This window comes from Pleurodeles waltl, chromosome 3_1 (assembly GCF_031143425.1).
Source record: "Pleurodeles waltl isolate 20211129_DDA chromosome 3_1, aPleWal1.hap1.20221129, whole genome shotgun sequence".
NCBI lineage: Eukaryota > Metazoa > Chordata > Amphibia > Caudata > Salamandridae > Pleurodeles > Pleurodeles waltl.
In genome coordinates this window covers 419,812,108-419,831,055 of record NC_090440.1, presented here as the reverse complement: position 1 = coordinate 419,831,055, position 18,948 = coordinate 419,812,108, and the positions used below count along the sequence as shown (strand labels likewise).

Below are 18,948 nucleotides of genomic sequence, written 5' to 3'. Positions count from 1 at the left end.
GGGCAGAATCTCTGATCCCAGCTTGATAAAGTCGAGAGACCAAGATCTGTGGTGAGATGGTATCAAATGCCGCCAAAAGATCCAATGGGACCGGGACTGTACCTTGTCCCTCATCCAAGAACCTACGAATAGAGTCAGAGGTCATTAGAAGCGCTGATTTGGTGCTATGGGCCTTCTGGAATCCATGTTGAGACTGATCTAAACTGCCAGTATGATGAAGGAAAGCAGAAAGCTCATGGTTGATATGTTTCTCAAAGATTTTTGCCAACGTAGGAAGTAAGGAAATGGGTCGCAAGTTGCTCAACTCATATAGGCATACAGGAAATTTGTGCCACAGTCAGATGCAACCTCCTTGGACAAACCCACTCAGGTAAATATCCCCAACAGTGCTCTGGCCACCATGGGTCAAACTCACCCTTTCAAAGGAGGTTCCACTGCAGAGAATGGAAATGGGAGGATGGGGGGCTTTTGCTTTACCTGACTTCCTGGCAAGTTATACGGGATTTGCAGAATGCAGCCAAATGTATCCTCATCTGGGGCCAATAAAAGTGTATGATCAATTAGAGACAGGTTTTGGCCTTCTCAACATGGCGTGCCAGGGGGATATCATTAGTCAAATGCAGTGCAAAAGCCCTGTACCACTGAGGGACCACCAACACATGACGTGCTTCAGGATCTGGAACCTTAGGCTCGCTACACAGGAGACCATTCTCCCATTAAATGAGGTGATCACCAGAAGTGTCACCAGCTGCCTGGGCCTCGGCCTGCCACTGTAGACCTTCAGGAGTGGGGCACTTCATCTGCACTTTGCAAAACTCTGCCTAGGACAGTCCCCCCTTCAGTTTCCCACCCAGCAAATTCAGGTAGCTCTCTAATAGCAGCAATATTTTCCCCTGTAGATCCTGGGGCATCACCCTTGCCTTTTCTTTTCTTGGCAGGCACAGGGCCCTTTTTCCAGGATCCAGGGCCTTTGACTTCCTTGTTGAGCTGCCATGGACCATGTGATCAAACACACCCACTCAAGCAATGTCAAACTCTGTAGGTGGGAGCTGAGCTCCACCTCTTTCCAGATGGTGTATTCTAGGTCATTTTCCAACCAGCATTCAACAGGCGTGGCCGAACTCACAGCTACCTTCAAAGAAACTAAGCCCCCAGCCCAATTTAAAGGGAACTAGAACCACTAAATAGTGGTTCGCATGGTTGTCTGCTATGCATTGCACAGCTGCGGTTCCGATGTGAAGCTGCATCAGTTCTGCCCAAAAGTCCCAGGCAGAGCACTTTCAGCCCCACTTGAAGGCTCCATGACTTGGGTGGCACCACATTAGGGGGCAGGACTCACAACAGACAGAGTCCTGCTGGGTTCAAAATGGTCAGAGCCTTTTCTGTCCCCGAGGCCATGATCAGTGGTGGTTCTAAGTTCAAGATGTAGGTCAAGAACGTTTCACTCAGGCAGCTGGGCAGAAGGCAGCAAGGCAGCAGAGTAGAAGTCCTTCTTGCAGAAGAGCAGCAGAGCAGCAGAGCAGCAGAGCAGTAGTTTGAGGGTCATAGGACCATAAAACCGTAGAGAGTACTCCACTTATTTCTGGTTTTTAATCATACTTACTGATGAAGCCAATAAAGGAATACCTTTGTGATCAGTAGGGTATTTTTAAATCTTTAGACCCAAGTAGGATCTTCATAAGTGTGCCTGTTAGTCGGTTAAGCCCACCCTGAATTTTAGGAGCTGGGGTGGACCCGATGATAATGCATGCCACTACTAGAGTGAGTGAGGGCAACTAAAAAAATATATATTTTCTAGTAAAGAACAACCAATAATCAAGCATGAATATCGCTAACAGCTTGACTTACTTTTGGGTCAAAGGATACTCTATAGCAGAAGTCTTCAAACTTTTTGATGCCGGGACCCCCTCTTAAAAAAATGTAGGTGTAAGGACCCCCTCCTGATAAAAATGTCTAGAACCTGGTACTCCTCATCATCAACCATAATAAACATCCCCGTTTCGGACAGCAAATACTTTTTACTGTGAGGAAATAATACTGAACAGTGTTTAGCAAACCAAAGATCAGTGAGTGTGGGGTGTGGTCAAGGGTCTGGCTAAAAACAAAGGTCATAATTTATGAGGAATTGTCGTGGGGCAGCACCGCAACTCGTCTTGCTACACTGCCCCACGCCAATACAAAAGGGCAGGAATGGACCGTATTTATGAAATACTTTGCATTTCTGTCCTTTCCCCCTGTGCTGGCGCACAATTGTTGCCTAGTGCCAACATAGGCAAAATTGTATTTGTGCAGGAAGGGGCAGCTTCCTGCACAAAAATAATCCAGAAAGGCATTGTACCTCTTTCTACATGTGCGGCAGAATGCAACACACACATGGAAAGAGGTGAAAATAAGGAGAAATTAAAACATTTCTCCTCATTATGCCAGCTCTGGGAGGCGTAAGGTTTTGGCACTGCTCCAGTTTATGTGATTTTGTAAATCTGGGGCAGCATCAAAATCCATCTGAGTTGCATGGGAACACCGACCACTACACCTGTGGAACGCCTTCTTGACGCAAAGTAAGGCAATGCAGCGGCTTGAGCTGCTTTGCCTTACTCCATATCTACAAGGCCATTCAAAGCCACTCAGGGAGGCTTTGCGTCACCTCATAGGTATGATTGAGAGGCTTGTGTCGCTGGAGCATCAAAAAAGTGATGCTCCAGCAGCACAAGCCTCTCATAAATAAACCCAAAATATTCTCTAAATTTTTTTAAGTCTTTCACCGCCAGGTAGCTACATATAAAATAATAGCCAGCTGAAATGAAAAATAAATAAAATAAAGTTCTTACTCATTGGGAAATGCACTGTAGTGCATTATGAAACCTCTATTAGTTAATGCACTGCAGAGGTCTGGGTTTAATCGGAGAGCAACAGAACTAAATCTTTGTTAGTACAGTTGAGAATAGTGACTTGTGTATTTTTAATGCCATGAGGTCCCAGCCTGTGACAAAAAGCACTGTGAATATATAAAAAGGCATTATTTTATAGTTGCATTGCACACAGTATAATATAGACCACTACAAAAAAGGTTTATTATAAAACTGTGCTTCCAAAATGTGGATTTAAGTAATATCAGAGCATATGCAATACCTTTTTTTTAAATAGCTGTCCCTTCAACACCTCCAGGTGAAGTGAGCTGTGTAAATACAATTACAATTAAACACATGCACTTCACAGCTCAATTGTTAGCTCTTCGCACTACCCCTAAAAAAAAAAAAGTTTGTCCTCACAAAGCTTTGATCCTTTAAGGCTGCTCCCAAGCACCCTTTACATTTGCAGATCAGCTCATAGAGCACATTTGCTTTTCATTCAGGAAGCAGAAGGCCTTGGCTGAAAGTCTCCTTAGCTGTCTGTGCCACTTTCACAGCACAGGAGACTCAAATTAAAGTTCAGCTGAGGCATTTTAAGGATCTGCTGGGGGAATGTGCGACCCCCTTTCCAGGTCTCCACGGCCCCCCTGGGGGTCCCGACCCCCAGATTGAAGACCTCTGAGTCTATAGTGATAGTGATTGACATTGGGAGTGTGTACACTCTAATTACCCCTGGGGTTGTCCCCCCAGATAACTCTTCCTAGCCTGTAGATTGATGGGTCTGAGAGTTCTCTCTAATTCGTTTTACCCCCACGTTGGAATACACATTCTGCTCTCTCCAAGGTCTCAAAACAGATGAGCTGACCAAGGTGAGAAGCATTTGCCTAACCCAAAGAAAGGAAAGGATCACTTCATTTGAAAATCATAGAAAGAAAACCAGTGTGATGCACTTGCTTTCAAGGAAGCTAAATCATTCTGATTTCCAAGTGAGAAAGAAGGACATGTATCCAAAGCTAATTGGTCGCAAGAAAAATGAAAGAATGCTGGTGAAAATGGAGCAAACATGGCTTGCTTCACAAGAGCATATGTGTTCTGTCAAAATTTTTTAATAGATCAAGTTTGAGTTGACTTTAATATACACCCCAATCATATCACATAATAATACCAAAAGTCTAATTTTACTCCTATGCATAATCGTGTCAATGTCATTGATGTTTTTATTGAAGCTGTGTAGAATGATAGTGATAAAATGAACATCTGGAAATGTTAGACTAATCTCAATAAAAGTGAAATCCAAGCACTGAAGTGCATTTAAAATGACTTAAATATAATCCTCAGATACACTCACAAAGAGGGCAATAATGTTGCTATGAACCTTACTTATGTTTTGATTTTCAAGCCAACATACAACTCACTGTCTCTCCGGACTCTGAGATAATTGATAAACAAGTACTTAAAGCGCCTAAAAACTTGCAGAAGATACTGACCCATAGTGTAATGGCACCTTAAAGGTATGTTTCACCCCATCTTTGTGAGCTTGATTCTTCGGTTCCTATTTGTTGATGTATATCACTATGTTGTTTACCTCTATATTAGCCCTAATTATTTCCCAGTCTTTTTACTTGCTCGAACAGTTTGGCCAGTACAAAATATTGCGCTCCTCCATTCCACTTTTCTCAAGCCTAATGTTTATTAAAATCTTTTTTCTTCTTGAGAGTGCTTCACCTGTCCAGAGGTTGCCAGGAAGTACACATGGGAACACCCTATTTCTGGTTTGTTGCATTTGACGGCTCTCATTTCCTTTCACATGTGTTTCAGTTTTGAATATTTTTTTCAATATATACCACATGTTGATAATTTTTACTAACTGAAATTTGAAAAAGAAACACTGGTAAATATCAGCAGCGGCTCTTGTCGGGGCATAACGGAGGGGGGCACAATACAAACAACAACATAAAAAAAAAAACTTACCTGACTCGCTGCGCCGCTCCAATCCTAATGCTGCTGTCATGCTGCTGGAAGCATGAGAGCAGCATTAGGGTTGGCTTAAGCACCCTGGCTTGGTGCTCCCAGGCAGACTGGGAGCCTGGGCCTGCTGTCTCCAACCCGGCAACACAGTGCCAGGGTGGAGAGAGCTCAGTGCGCATGTGTGTTTGGCCATCCTGAGACGGGCCGCATAACACACATGCGCACAGAGGGGAGTGCACTCTGTGCACGTCATCCTCATAGCCTCACCCTTGAAAAATAAAAATGATAATAAACAGTGTGTGTTATTTTATTTTTATTTGTTTATTTGCAGCTGCTGCTGCTGGCGGGGGACGACGCTCCTCCAGCATTGAGGAGGAGTCCCCTTTGGTGAATGTGTTTCTACTTCGGAATAGGCAAGCTGGCAGTTTAATTGCTACTTACTTTATGTCCCCTTAGGATAGCACAGTAACTGCTTTCATGAAATGTATGTAGCCAGCAGGAGCAGCGGACTTTAGTTTTTCCCTGCAGGTATAGAGTGCTTATTTTGAGCCGGTGGTTGCCAGTGGGAAGGGCACCAGCACTTATTTTTGAGGTACAGCACTTATTTCTCTACATCAGACATTTCCCGAGACCAAGGTATGGAAAAACAAACAAAATGGAAACAAAGAGGAGGAGAAATACAGAAAATGCGTTGAAAGGGAGAAAGCAAACTCCTGCAAAGGTAAGATAATGGTGCAGAGAGTGCCTTGCTGTGAATTGAAGAGTCCCGAAGTGGACTCAGGTCAGCGCACCCTTGCTATTTGCACTCTGACATTTTATAGCGGCAGTCGTTGGTGTCTGGCCAGCGCTTTCACCACCCGCACTTATACTTTTGCAAATAAAGCACTGCAGTTATAGCAAGGTAATAGTCCTGACTTGGATAAACGGCCCTTCCACAAACTATGGGTGGCCAGCAGGCCTCTGTATTTTAATGCTCATTGAGAAGAATAATATGAGATGCTTAGGTGCTAGAGATTCTGCAAAGTGTTTGCAAAATAAACGTCATGCTAGTGCCTCAATTTGGGACCATTGTAAATTCCTTCCAATATCTGAGAAAAGAAAGTAATCTTCTAAGTTCTTGTTCGTTGTGGCTTTCAGGGGTGTACGCCCACCTCTTCCTCAAATTACCAAGAGAGGATAAGAATGATAAACAATCCAAATACAGCCTATGTGCTCGGACACCATATCAATCAGGACTCTCTCCATAGAATTTTTATTACTCTGCTCAGCCCAGAACAGCTTCTGAACCATGGTGGGTCAGAACATTACTTACCTTAATATCCCTAAATCCAAATAGTATTTCTGCTTTGTACAATTAACATTAAGGGACCTCCACGTTTAGGTCTAATTGTTGGCATTTATGTTGAAATCTGCACCATGGGTGTTTACCTATATTTGACTTCCTTACCAGGGTTCATACATTAGGCCAGGCCCTCATTATGAACTCGGCAGTTCAGTCCGGTGGTCTGAAATGCCATATTATTACCACAGGGAGGGCTGCCTGTGGCGGCCCTCCGCCACTGCCAGGCTACCGCCGACAGGCAGCCTGATAATGGTGAATTACATTATCCGACAGGGCAGTGCTGCAAGCAGCGCTGCCCTCTGGATAATGTACCCTGTTTCCCCCAGCCTTTCCCAGGGAAAGGCTGGCAGAATGTGTGCTCCAGGGCCCCACAGGGGGCCACTGCACTGCCCATGCACTTGGCATGGCAGTGCAGGGGCTCCCGCGCAGTGCCCCATCGCGCAGGTCACTGCCCGATTTACAGGCAGTGATCTGTGTGACCGGTGCTGCTGCACCAGCCACACAGCGCCATTGACGGCGGCTCCATGTGGAGCCGTCGTCAATGTCCCGGCCCAGCATTCTGCTATGCTGGCAGGTGGAAACAATGTTTCCCCCCCAACCCAGCAGAATGTTCTTTATGAGGCCGGCAGGGTCTCAGGGGCTGGGGGTCTATGGAAACACCGCCACCATGAACACGGCGGTGTTTACTGCCGTGGTCATAATGACCCCCTAAGTGGGGCTTGCAATACATACTTCCCTGGATGACTGGAAGATAAGTGATCATTACCAGAAGAGACTGAGATATGCAAATGTAGAAGAGCTTAACAGATCAAGACTTTACCTTCAATACAAAGGAGTTTCACCTGTTTGCTGCTTTGAGTTTTTGGTTAATGAAGATAAAACACAAGATGGGGTGTTGTATCTCCTAGAAGTGTGAGCAGACAGCATTATGTAAAATCCAGGAATACATGTTGGGTGTCATTTCCTTTTCTGAGATACCTAAATGCTGTCAAAGGGAGGAAGCCCTGTAGCTTGAATGTCTGTGTGTGTGCTGTTTTGACGTTCTTTCTTGTTCATAGTTTCTTGGATTTTGGTAGAGGCCTAGTCCACTCTTTTCCTGTGTCTACTATCAAGACACCTGCTGTAATACTAGCTAACATACCTGCTCAATTTTAATTCACGGATCCCAGTATTTTCTTTTATCTCGGGTGCCTGCATGCATCTGACTTGCAAGGATCACATTTATTCTCCATCACCACTGCAACAACCACAGCTATCTTAATGTATGTTTTTGGGGACTTCGAGGATATTTTTACCGAGTGTCCTTACCATTAAGTGGAACGGCTAAATGTCTCAGCCTGGGATGAGCTTCTTGCAGTGCTTCCAGCATTCTGGTTCGTGCAGATCTTATCTATTCCCAAGCAGCTGATATTCGGTTGAGCAACAAGGAACAAGGCACTCTCTTCAAAGGTTTGCAGATCTAGTCTTTCAAACAAGATTTTGGCAGAATGTACTGTCTTTTGAAGAAGTTCACTTTAGGGATATGGATACTTTGGTGGAGAATAGATTGAACAGGATGCACCCACAGGATGAATGCATAGCCTCACTAGTGTTTAGCCTACTCTTCAGAAGATTGGTTGTCCAAGGCTAAATCTTTTCACATGCCAGTCAAATGCATGTCTGCCTTGTTGATTCTGTCACCTCCTGAAAGAGGGACTAGGGGGTATGGGTACTGTTCCTCATCAGTAGCCACATAATCTGATGTTCATCTTTCATCCGTTCTCTTCGGCCTCCAGTGATTGTGAAAACTCTAGATGGAAGTGCTAATAGTTATATTGGTGATTCCCTATTATGTGTGTGTGTGTGAATGTACTGGTTTCCCTTTCTATAATTAATTGTGAATCCAAGTAATTCACCATTAATATTGTAGGATTAATTACAGAAATTAGAGCCACTACATCACCTCCATCCTGGATCTGTGAGAAAAGCTATAGATGGGGCCAGTGAGTGGGGTGAACCTATAACCATCAAACAGTGATGTGCATTATCAAATCATTCCATGAGGAATTTATGGGGAACCTAATTTAGGTAGTGACTCTAAAACTGTCTTTGAAGTTTTGTCTCTTACACACTGTCACCTGACCTTTTCCGGTTATTTGGCTTCATTCTGGAAAATATTAAAATCCCTGTACCAATATGTGGGGCTATGTTGGTGCTCTAGCACCACAAAAAATGTGAACATCTGGAAAGTAAGAGTAGTATGATAAATTGTCACTGGAACGTGCATAACTGAGAGAGACGTGTACGAGTTCTGAAGTAAGTTTAGTTCTAGAACCTCCTGTTCACATCTCCATGGTCATTCCCACTATTGCTAAAATTAAATTGCTAATTTAATTTTCCCTTTAAAAAGCAAAACTGACCGCACTGATCATCCTCTATGTTGGGGCTTCATTCTGTATTAAGTAAAGAATATGGAGAAGCATGCTTGTGTCTTTAATGTGCAGTTACATTGAGATATTGGATTTGGAGAACCAGTTGGAGACACCCAAAATTAAAGTTATAATGTTCTATTATTGCAACAGAGCTTTTTTTGGAGACAGACACCAAATCCCATATGTAGTGAGGCATGTTTAACTTGCTCCTTTTGTTGGCTCACAAGTAGCACAAAAATATCCATTAAGCACATGAATCACACAGAGGGAGAATCCTATGTTTGCTGCCCTGCACTTTTGCACATCTTCAATAGCCATTCAAATAACATTGAGTTTGTTTAGCAAAGTAGGTATTGCAACAGTCAAATAGACGTGAGGAATATAGGTGCATATACGATCTCTTTAGTATTTCTGTCATGGGTAATTGTAATTGGTAATGTTCTTCTATAAACTTACAAAATTCCAGGATGGTTCAACATGTGCAACCCCCAAGTATTCAACATAGGATGCGAAGCCCTCCTTCAGCCAGACATCATTCCACCATTTTGGAGTCACAAGATTTCCAAACCACTGAAAAGATACAACCAAAAAGCAATTAGAAGATATTGGAAGATTATTGAAACACTGTGAGACATTGCCCATTTTTGCATGGTCACCCCCACCCTTTATTGCTGAATACTATTCAGGGGTGTCCTGAATCCCCTGCTTTAGCAGCTACAGCTGAGGTGGAGTTTGTTGTGGACTATTCTGTCAGCAGCTTGGCAGATAAAGGCTAATAATCAATGTGAAAGGGTGGATGGCTAAGTGAAAGGATGGTTGGATGTGTGAGTGAAAGGTTGGATGGATGAGTAGATGGATAAGTGGATGGGTGGGTGGATTGATGAGTGAAAGGATGGATCGTTGAGTGGAAGATCAATGGATGAGTGTAAGGGTAGGTGGCTAGGTAAAATGGTGGATGGATGGGTGAAAGGGTAGATGAATGGCTGAGTGAAAGAGTAGATGGATAGCTGAGTGAAAGGGTAGATAGATGGGTGAGTGAATGGGTGGATGGATGGATGGATTGGTGGGTGGTTGAGTGAAAGGGTGGATGGATCAATGAATGGATGGATAAGTGAAAGGGTGGATGGATTAGTAAAATGGTGGATGGACTAGTGAAAGGGAGGATTGACGGAGTAAATGGGTGGATCGATGGATGAGTTAAAGGTTAGATGGATAGGTTTGCAAATGGTGAACCCATCTCTTTAGCAGCTACAGGGAAGGTGGAGTTCTTTTTGCCCTCTTCTGTGTGCAGCTTGACAGACAAAGGCTCATAATTATTGTGAAATCAGTGAATGAATGGATGGATTGATATGTTAGTGTTTGAATGGATGGGTAAAAGTGTGGATAGATGGATGGGTGAAAGAATGTATGGATGAATGAAAGGGATGGCTGTTGGACAGATGTGGACTAATGGTTAAAAGGGTGATTGTAAGGGTGGGTGAAAGGATGGATGGATGAGAATGAATAGATGGATGAATGAGTGAAAGTATAAATGGGTGGATTGAAGAGTGGATAGATGAGTGAAAGGGTGGATGGAATGGTGAATGGTTGGTGCAGTAAAAGGGTGGGTGAATGAATGAGCGGAAGGCTGGATCCATCAGTGTATGGGTTGATGAAGGGATGGATGACTGATAGGGTGGTTGGAGGAATGGATGGATGGACAGAGTTTTATGGATAGGTTTGGAGATTGATGGACAGGCTTAGATGTGGGTTGGCGGCTGGAATGGATGAAACAATGAATGGATGATAGAATGATAGACTGTAACGGTCAAATGGTGGATGGAAAGATGAAAGATTGAATGGATTGATGTTTAGATTGAAGAGAAAAGAGAACTCTTCTAGGGAGGGTCACTTGGTGCCATAAGAGGTTTGGTTCAAAGTGGGGAGAGTGGGTTTACTTTCTGGCTACTCACTTGATTCTATTGCTGTTTTTTAGACTCTGCACATTGTCCAGTGCACAGTGTATGTGCTCTGACCTCTAAAACATAAATACATCTACTCATTATGCATTGGCATACTTTAGTCTCCCACAAGGCAATAGAATATGTTGTAGAAACAGCACTCTTGGTATGGAAAGTTAAATGTCACCTGTGGACTACAGCGCTTATTGTGTTGTACACAGTGGGACAGAGGAAATTATAGCTTCAGACTTTCCAGCGTAGCCTGACTGCTACTGTGTGAAACTTTCAGTGCAACGTGTTAAAATAACCTTTTAACAGATAAAACCACCCTTTTAAATATTAGTGAGTGGCCCACAAGTTAGAGTGCACAGTACTTAAATGTGGACACACTGAAAATTAAGGTTACCATGTCGCTAAAGTGAAAAGGCCCTAAAGCTACTTTCACTGTGGCAGGCCTAGTTCTACTATGCAGTAAACTGGAGTACACATTAAATACTAATACTGCTATCTCAGTAATGGGATCAGTTAGAAAAGTGATAAAATAACTATTTTTAATATTTCTTTGCATGCTCACTCCCCTCGCCCCCAATTTCTAGACTGATGCTGCTGGAGTATGAGTATCTGAACACTGGGGTGCTCACATTCAGTGTGCAGTGTATGTGCTGTTTTCCCTAAAAACATGTAGAATTTGCTAATCCCTGATTTGCATATTTAACTCACCTACAAATCCCTAGTATATAGAATCAAATGTACCTAGGACCTGTAGGTTAAATGTCACTAGTGGACTGCAGCAGAATTTGTGCCACCACTAAAGTAAAAATACAAAGCATGTCTCCAGGCCTGCCCCTGGAGCCTGAGTGTGCGGTTTTAGAACTGCAAATGCTTTGCCACCCTAAAGTGTCCTTTTTAAAATCTAAAAGTCTCCCATAAGGTAGGTCTTTGTGGTCACAGGGCAGGGTGCACGGTATTTAAAATGTGTATGTACGTTTTACATGTTCTGACAGTGAAAAATCTCCAAAGTAGTTTTTCAATGTTCCCATGGTGGCTCTCCCGTAGAAAAGAGATGGGTTACTTATAGAATCTTATAATATACAACTTCAGTTTGGGAATAGCTGGAACCATGATTTAAGACGCAAATGAACACAAATATAAAATCCAATCTGATAGAGATGTTAAACCAGTATTTTTCAAATTCTTCCTTTAGAAAGTTAGAATTTTTCTGCCTTATGCCTCTTGTAGCCCTTTCAGAGATAATCCCCAACTGTCACCTAGCAGACTGGTGGGAGGTGTGAATTGCGCCTTGGAAATGGAACGAAAGGGCCTTCAGGGGGAGGAGTGACCTCATTGTGAAGGGATGGCCTGGCAGTTGTGCCCACAAACCTTACAAGCTTCAAATGGGCAGTGCCTGTCACTGACAGATGTAGTTCACACATGGGCCTGCCATTGCTTAAGTAGCCAGAGTATCACTAATTTCAGTGGGGAGGAATAAGCCAGTGAGAACTAGTTTTGCTGGTGGAGTTCCTTATTTTCCTAGACACACTTCAGGGTTGTGCCCAGAGTTCTGACCAAAGGAAGAAAGATTCTGTCATTCTGGAGATTTGTTAGACCGTTAGACCGGGACGCTGTGGGATTGTTTTGGGCCAAGCCTCAAGGAAATTATGTCAAAGTGAGTAGGGTTGCCCCGGGGAATGTTTTCTCTGTTAATTAAGGAGACAACTCCACCCATAAACTCATGCCAGCCAAAAGTGGCACAACTGCATACCTTCTTCAGAGCACCTCTGGACCTGTGGGAGTCAAAAAGAGGACTGTACTGCAAATTTCTGACATCAGAAAGGGGGCTGCACCTACTGTAAACAGTAGCATGGACCCCAAGGGCTGGACAAGCTCCCGCTTGTACCCACAACCGAAGAGTGAGCTCCAAGGGCTAATTGGCTAGACTCCTTTTAAACTCTAAGAACACAAAAGCTATAGAAGCCTAATGAACTGCTAAGCCCCAGCTGACCTCTTCTAACTGGATTTGCCCTTGACCCGATTGGTGGCTTCTGGGAGAGTCCTAACCCCATCACCCCGCCTGAAAGTAGTGACCAAAAGGTCCTGGACCCTTGGCTTAGGTAGACACTTAGAAATGTTTTCCAAACTTTTTGCCAAAAGAACCATAGACTACCACTGTACTTCCGCCAACATTGAATTTCCAGTGGGATTTACCTTGCTGGTCTGACCCTCTGAAAGAAGTTTGACTTCCAAACAACTTTCTAACTTTGAACATAGAGGGATTTCACAAAGGCCACCGCTGACGAGACCATCCTGTGCACCGACTTCAGTCTTCTCTACTCTGAAATTTCCCACTGTTGATGAAGAACTCTATATTGGATCTAGCCTTGATACCGAGCCACTGATGACCCCATCCATGAGATTTTCCTCCAGAAAAAAGCCTAAACCAGAAGGTAAACTTTCCACCCAACCAAACTTGGTCCCTTTATCCAACGTGTTCTCCATCACGGTTAGCCTTAACTTTCGACATCGACCCTGTTAAGCACAATCAGATACCCACAGTTGGCTCTTTGCACTTTTTTGCAACTAGAAACATCTAAAACTTTGAAAAATCATGTCTCTCTTTCCCTTTATGTCTTTTTGATGTGTCTTTGCTCATTACATCTTCTCTAGTTGTATGAATTGGACTGTCATTTTTAATGTGTTGTGTTGTCTACTCTTTAGTGTATTTTGGTACTGATAAATGCTTTACATATTTCTCCTAAGTTAAGCCTAACTGCTCTGTTCTAAAGCAAACAAGGGTAGAGCTCAGGTTTAAGTCATTGAGAATGAACTGGACCTAGTCAGGAATATTGCATTCATTAATAGAAGAAGATTGTTGCCAACTTCATCTAATAATCCTGTTTTTCACAAATAGTTATTAAATGTCAATTTTAATTGGTTAAGTCGGATTTTTAATAAATATAAAGGAAAAATAACTTTTACAAAGTCACCTTTTCCCTGCCTCAAGTTCCGGTTGGCTAAGTTGCATTAGCTCGTCAACTTCTCCCAGCCAACCTGAATAAGGTGAGACTGTGGTGTGAAACTCCTTCCAGCTGCATACACTAGGCTGACCCGAATAGGCGGACATGGAACCCCTTAACCTTCACAGAATATTGCGGAGACTGTTGGCATCCGGTAACACCAGCCAATCAACTCCTGCCTGACAGGTCAGTTGAGCAACATATAGCACACAGGACATATTTGAAAGGGAGAGCAAATGTCAAGACAATTTGTGTGTATCCCCTGTCTGGTGGCTGAAGAAACATGCTTTTTTCCTACCAGAATTCCATCTCTGGATTTCGTGTGGGTACACTGCCTGCTTCAAACTGGATTTTAATGTTAGAGGTGGGAGGACACTAGCGATTGACCTGTGACACTCTAAAACACACACACTCAGCCCTCAGAGCCCAAGATTAGTGTAGCTGAAGTCTTTCGCCATTGTGGAAATGTCATGGCACATGGCAATCTGGGCCTGTTTCATGTAAGGCAAATAGGAACTACTGCAAAAATAGGTCATGAACTGGGACCATTTACTCTATTAGTCAGAGAGGAACTAGGACTGTCTTATTGTATGCCACAACCACAGGCTGGTAAACCCAGCCTTATGCAAACAAGTCTTCGCCCTGCTCCCCATGAGAACAATCCAGCTCGAACTGCCAAGCCAGGTCCTCCCTGGAATGGAAACAAGCATCTTGAGGCCAGTTTTAGGGTATCAACCTTCATCGGTCAGGCTAGCTTGACTCCAGTGGCATGGGGAGCGAAGGACCCATGTCTAGGCATATCCTTTCCACTTAGGGCAACAAATGCAAAACGAACAAGCAATGGACGGAATGCTGAACAATGTCAAACATTCACCCCCAGTACAGAGATCAGGGCCTAAATCCACAGATGTTATGCTACACATGCTATTCCTTCATCTGAGTGTGTTTGCTTGTATTGCCCTAAGTGCATCAGGTATGCCCAGATGTGGGTCCCGGGCTCACTATGTCGCTAGATTCAGGTTAGCTAGATCTTTAGAGTAATATAAAAGTTACCATCAGGAAAAATGCAGGAGCCAGATGGGCTCCAATATTCCTTGCTGTCTTTGAGGATTGGCAACTGGCAGGACAACTCTATATTACCATGTCTGAGACCCAGATCATTGCACATTTAAAACGTGGAAAACTATCAGAACAGTGTGACTTGTAGAGACCTCTCTTCTTAATTATCTGTCATGAAACATACTGGTGAAATTAAGTGCAGGTAGGCTTGAACTCCTAATGTCACAGGTGGCATGCCCTGATCATTTAGGTTTCATTTGAGTGAGTCCACCTCTTATAGCTTGAGAACACTGTTTACAATCCTCGGGCTATAGACCCAAACTTGAATGCAGTGTAAGTCTTTATAGATGCCACCAAAGTACTTGATTCACTAGAGTGGCACTATTTGCAGGATATCCATAGCTGAAATATTTTTCCTAGAACATTTCTTTCCTGGGTTCAGTTACTGAACACAAGCCCTCTGGACTCGGTGCACAATATCAGAGTAATATCTGACCATTTTGAGATATCAAGGGGCACATGACAGGGCTGCCCATTCTCACCCTTGCTATTTGCCCTGGCTGTGGAACTCTTAGCTTTCAAACTGAGGCAACACTACTGAGACTTTGCGCTGTGGTACCCAAGTCAGCACCTAGTGATATGTCAGAACACTGATGAGATTATACTTTATCTCGGAGATCCTTATCTGATCCCAAAGGAAATCCTTAAAGACTTCAGTATATTTGGAGGCCTATCAAGTATACACAATAAATGGGAACAGTCTCCGCCCTGAACACCACAAATGCCTTTACACTAGACTTCTCCCTATGATGGAACACCATGACAGAGATGCGGTAATCCATGCTAATTATGGTGTCACGCTGAACACCATCACAGACCAGATAACTTGCTGCATCTCCCTCTAGTTAGCTAGTGCAGGGTGAATAGCATTAGTGAAGACAATACTTGTCCCTAAACTATTGTATCTCTTTCTGAACATTCCAATTCAAATTACGCAACCATTCTTTGGCACAGTAAAATCTTGCTAATATGACTAGCATGGTCCGGTAAGTAACTGAGGATTAAACGGGGAACTGTTAGTCTTCCATTCCAGGAAGGTTGGTTTGAAGCACCGGCTATGGAACTATATTATTTGTGTGCTCAGATGCACCATGCAATTCACTGGCATCATCCTACCTCTTTTCTTCTCCATTTAGCTGTACTGCATGCGTATATGGTGCCTGTTCCCCCCTCCTCATTCATAGGAATCACTTTAGAAAAAGCAACTGTGTGAACTTCCAAGGTAGCCTATACAAATAAAGCTTGGGAGTGACTCTGTCACAAGATGGGCAAGAATACTATTTATTCCTTGCACCTTCCTCTCGAGTATCACCCACTGCTGCTAGTAACACATGAATTCTTGGTGAGGCTCCACTTAAAACTAGGGGACTCAGTTGCTGGGGAGATCTTTATCGAAATGGATAATTTCTCACTCAGGCAGAATACATGAGGGACATCAGAGCCATTGTTTTTGACTTCCTGGATGAACCTCTTTCCTTCATCATACTATGTAACATGCTACCGACCACGGGTACTAAGCATCTGGCCTCCCCTACCGCTCTGCACAGGTATAACTCTCTGGCCCTTGTGGCAAAGCCTGTCAGAGATGGGAAGCAGAACTAGGAGCTGACCTCTTTGATGAGCAATGGCATTATTGTTGCTTGCAGAAAGGCCAGATATCCTCCAGTAGCAAACTGCAGATTATTCATTATAAATGTCTCACTTTACCCCTGACAGCCTGCACAAGTTTGGACTGAGACCAGATGATAAGTGTATTAGATGTGGGGGTCTGGGGCAGAATGTTTACACTTGGCATGGTCCTGTGGGGCAATACCATCCTATTGGCTTGAAATACAAACTGTGCTGTCTATTATGGTAGAAGAAGACCTGTAGTTAACTGCGCTGATACCATTACTGAGTCATGTCAAAGAACTGTCCACCTCATATATATTACTAGCTCAGAGAAGCTTGACATGCCTCTGAGGAAGGAGGCATGTACCCAAATCAAGGACTGGATTTTATATTGTATGTACTGTAATGGATGACTGATCTCATATACCAAACTCCTGCCACCCTTTCCAAGCCTCAAGATATTTGGCAACCCTGACTCACCTATTTGCAGACACATCCAACAGACACCCCCTTGAACTCCCAACATGACCCCAACCCAGCTCTGGCAGCGCATAACAGTAAACCCTTAACAAAGATGACAAGGCAAACATTGGTCTCCAACAAATAGGGCACACACTTTTTATTGGTGCATTGTCAGTGTATGACACTGGCCTTTATACCTTGATCGTTCAGGAGGGTATGATATTGGGTAGGCCTAGAAAGACAATCTGGATGTAACTCTGCCATGTGCTATGTATGATGCAACTTTGTTGCAGTTGTTGTACTAGATAAATAAAAATGAAAAACAAAAATGAAGAACATATAATTGTTTAATGTTAAACACATCCTTACAGTGGAAAAGCCCCAAAAGCTCATTCAACTGTGGCAAGGCTGGCTGTTCTATGGAAAAATGCTGGGCTTACAATATTACATCTAATAATGCTAATTGTGGTTAGGGAGCAGCTAGAAATATAATTCAAAGGTTCAAAGGATCTTTCTTATATTTATTTGATATCCAAATAAATGGCAAAATCACATTTTAATGTATAATAGGACAAATAAATACAGCCTACCTTTCCTATATCTCGAAGTAAACCAACCGAATACACTTACCTCACCTTAACTTTGTGGAAAAGCAAAGTGAAGGAGAAAACAAATCACAACAAATATTATAACGTTGAGAAAAAATGATACACATTAAGCCCTAATTCATACACACATTACATTTGAGACAAACATCTATGCATTTATACACTATATAAAGGTTGTACTGCAATAAAAGATTAATACTGAGAAAAAGAGAAGTGCTCATGTGCTTGTGAAAAGAAATCAAAACAAATTGTGCAGAAGAGCAAATAATTAAGAACAAATGCAAGCAGTTATTAAGCCTCTTTTACAGTTTTAAACAGTTGCAACTCCATCTGTGACACACAGGTTGGTACACAGTACTGCCCCACAGTGGGGAACATAAGTCAGTCCAAGCTAAATGTAAAAATTGTCGACGTTTTGACCCAATATAGATGAGGTCACTAGTAAACCTTACAGCTGGGTCTTCATCAGGACTATATAGAGCAACTTGAAAAACTACTTTCTACAGTCCGGAGTTGATTAGGGTAATTCTTCAGTAAGTGCAGCACTGCATTTTAATCCAAACAAATAATCTTAAGCAAGAATGAGAATCCAAACTCACGCCAATTTCGTGGCCACCCCAAAGTCCAAGGAATATGTGAAGAAACTCAATACGAAATAATTCTAGTAATTTTTGCTCAACTCATCGTCTGTTCTTCCAAATTAACTGAGACCACGTGTGTACCCTAAGGAGTACTATTCAAATGTATTAGCCGGTACTAATAAAGTTAGTAAAGTATTGTCTCAAATAATGCTTCTTGAATATGTCAAACAGTCTGTATACAAAAACACTAACTGCTCTCTTCTAAAAAAGGGCACCCGTCTCTCTCAGTGTCCCAAGACACACTGAAAAGTATTGTTTAGAGAGTGCAGTTACCAAGATGGTGACCCAGAAGCAGGTGCCAGGCATAAATGTTACATATAAGTAAACTACTCAGAACACTTGCAGGACCTGTAGAAGATCAGAAGTTGTCACAATTTATTGATAGGTTTATACAAACATTTGTGATGAACTGGTTAGACCACTCAGAAACTGTAATTCAGATGTAGAATTTTAACATCATCTCAAACACAAAAAGACTAGATTTATCAGGAGAGGGTATGCCACACAACTGGTTACAGGAGCATCTCTAGGACATGTAAGTTGAACAGAGGACAGACACTTAGCAAACTCAGAGGAATATCAACCAAATCTACAGAAAAGATTTGACTAATATCCACATATGACAGGAGCATTAGGAACATGAGCAAGGCACTAAATAGACACTGTTACCTCTTAATGATGATGTTGATTAAGCCATATATTACAACACACCTAAGTATTACCTTTCCCAAGGGTGTAACAATAAGAATTATAATGAGTGGGTCCTTTAAATGTGATGACTGTTTCTTGTGTAGGATAGCTAAGGATAATTCTTAATTTCCTTACAATAACAGCCCAATCTACTCAGTGTGGACTAACATACATTGTACATCATGCTATGTGATTTACTCTTTGGTATGCAGATATAAACAAATTTATATAGGGAGCACTATTAGATCAGTTAATGACAGGATTGCTGAACATTTCAGAACAGTCAATTTAGG

The 18,948-nt window shown here is 42.7% G+C and overlaps 1 protein-coding gene across 1 annotated transcript in view; it reads right to left on the bottom strand.

The window, feature by feature from the left end:
- The window catches only part of LOC138284183 (aminopeptidase Ey-like), a 432,258-nt gene that overhangs the window by 298,068 nt on the left and 115,242 nt on the right, over positions 1–18,948 (bottom strand). Inside the window, exon 6 of the mRNA XM_069222681.1 lies at positions 9,027–9,140. Within this exon, the coding sequence (XP_069078782.1) occupies positions 9,027–9,140 (114 nt within the window). The remainder of the gene's footprint in view (positions 1–9,026; positions 9,141–18,948) is intronic.